The 2,315-nt window shown below is 35.0% G+C and overlaps 1 protein-coding gene across 1 annotated transcript; it reads left to right on the forward strand.

Annotated features, from left to right (window-relative positions):
• LOC105129703 (PTI1-like tyrosine-protein kinase At3g15890) lies at positions 1-1,507 on the forward strand. The gene is made up of 4 exons (XM_011031888.1): positions 1-206; positions 302-449; positions 542-804; positions 946-1,507. The coding sequence occupies exons 1-4, from the start codon at positions 148-150 to the stop codon at positions 1,505-1,507; spliced, it is 1,032 nt and encodes a 343-aa protein (XP_011030190.1). The 5' UTR covers positions 1-147.
• The last annotated feature ends 808 nt before the right edge of the window (positions 1,508-2,315 follow it).

The following is a 2,315-nucleotide window of genomic DNA, read 5'->3' on the forward strand; positions in this document are numbered from 1 at the left end:
GTGATCACCAGCAAGTATACCTGTCTTCCAAGGCTGCGTTTTGTCTTCACCCCTAGACACCTCCTCTAGTGCTTTAAGCCCCTCATTATTATTTATGCTTGTTCTTGCTCGATCACCTTTTATTTTATTTCAATAATTAGCTCTAAAATGATCTTGAAATGTTTTTGTTGTGTCTACCGAGAAGTCGAAGAAGAACCAAAGATCAGGTATGCTCCGTAGAAAACGTTCTATACTCTCATAAGGTTGTAGAGATTAAATGATTGATTAGCACTAATTTTTCCCTCGTTTTCATTGCACACAGTAAAAAAAGTAGTAGTAGGGAATATCCATGGGAAATCTACACTCTCAAGGAGATTCTTCATGCCACAAACAACTTTCATGATGATAACAAGATTGGAGAAGGTGGATTTGGAAGCGTATACTGGGGTCGAACAAGTACTGGAACTGAGGCAATAATCATGTCCATCTTTTTTTTCCTTTGATTTTCGATATATAGGCACAACAAACTATATAATCTAGTCTCTTCAATTTACTCTATCAGGTAGCAGTTAAAAGACTGAAGGCTATGAGCTCAAAGGCAGAGATGGAATTCGCGGTGGAAGTTGAGATGCTTGGTAGGGTGAGGCACAAGAACTTGTTAGGTTTAAGGGGATTTTATGCAGGAGGAAACGAAAGGTTAATAGTCTATGATTACATGCCTAATCATAGCTTGATAGCCCATCTGCATGGCCAAGTCGCTGAGGATTGCTTACTAGATTGGAACCGGAGGATGAACATAATGATAGGATCAGCCGAGGGAATAGCGTAAGTAAATTAATCTACATGTTGTTTTAATTTACGGAGCTGACTGTACATGTGTGTCTGTGTGTGTGTTTTATCTAATCATAAGGTGTTGTCATGGAATTAATTGTTTATGAAATTATGCTGTTACTCTTTGAAAATTAGGTACTTGCACCATGAGGCCAATCCTCATATAATACATAGGGATATAAAGGCAAGTAATGTTCTTCTAGATGTTGAATTTCAAGCAAAAGTAGCAGATTTTGGTTTTGCAAAGCTGATACCAGATGGGGTTAGTCACATGACCACCAGGGTAAAGGGAACTCTAGGATATTTGGCTCCTGAATATGCGATGTGGGGGAAAGTTTCGGAGAGTTGTGATGTTTATAGCTTTGGAATTTTACTCTTAGAGATCATTAGTGCTAAAAAACCATTAGAGAAGCTCCCGGGAGGGCTTAAGCGTGACATTGTTCAATGGGCAACACCATATGTTCAAAAGGGTGCCTTTGATCATATTGCCGACCCTAGGTTGAAGGGAAGATATGACCGAGCACAGCTTAACCTAGCAGTCATGATCGCGATGCGATGCTCCGATACCAACGTGGAGAATCGGCCTAGCATGATGAAGGTGGTGGAATGGCTCAATGGTGGTCTAGGGAGGACAAAAGAGGTGTCGGTTGTGGAAGACATGGCTGATGAAGATGAATATGAAGAAGCAAAACTCTGATGACATGGATGATGATGAAACTGATTATGATGGGTATAATTAAGGGCATGGAAAAATTCATAGAGAGAAGGACATGGCAACTTCGGAAATGACGTGAATTAATGTTAATTTTATTTCGGAATTTTAAGTATTCATGTTTTCGTTATTCTTCAAGTCATGTAAATAAAACGTTTGAATCACAATATAGGATCATCCAATTCCTTTTGCCTTGTCTATACATTTCTGTTTCCAATTTATTTAGTTATATTTTACAATATTTTGTTGGGAACAATTTTTTTATCTTCAAGTAACATATATTAATAGAAGGCATTGTCAATAGTTATCAGATGACTGCAATTAGATTGCAAGAAAGGCTTGCTAAAAAAATGGGTAATAGAAAAAAATATATTGTTTGTGTCTAGGTGAATCTTTCGTCTTCTTGCCGCTAGCATCTGGATCAATCCCAGAAAACTCCAAAGACCTAGACGGTCGTTGATGTTTACAGTGCCAATGAATAATATATGTAAACCAAATATTTAAGTTTTTAATAATATAATTTATATTATTTTCTAATATATACCTTTAATACACTCCTTCAATAGTCTATTAAATTTCAAACTTGCAGGTTTGAAATTAATACTCCTTTAAATAAAATTTATTTGAAATTAAAATCTATACATGTTAATAGTATCTAAAAGAAAGTATAAAGCTGATAAGATATTATATTATCTTGTATTATTAATTAATTTTATTTAAAAAATAAAATAAAAATAATAAATTTAAATTTATAATTATTTAGTCATTAAATCTCTTTCTCTATTAACAATAA

Source organism: Populus euphratica, unplaced genomic scaffold (genome assembly GCF_000495115.2).
Source record: "Populus euphratica unplaced genomic scaffold, PopEup_1.0 scaffold16.1, whole genome shotgun sequence".
Classification (NCBI taxonomy): domain Eukaryota; kingdom Viridiplantae; phylum Streptophyta; class Magnoliopsida; order Malpighiales; family Salicaceae; genus Populus; species Populus euphratica.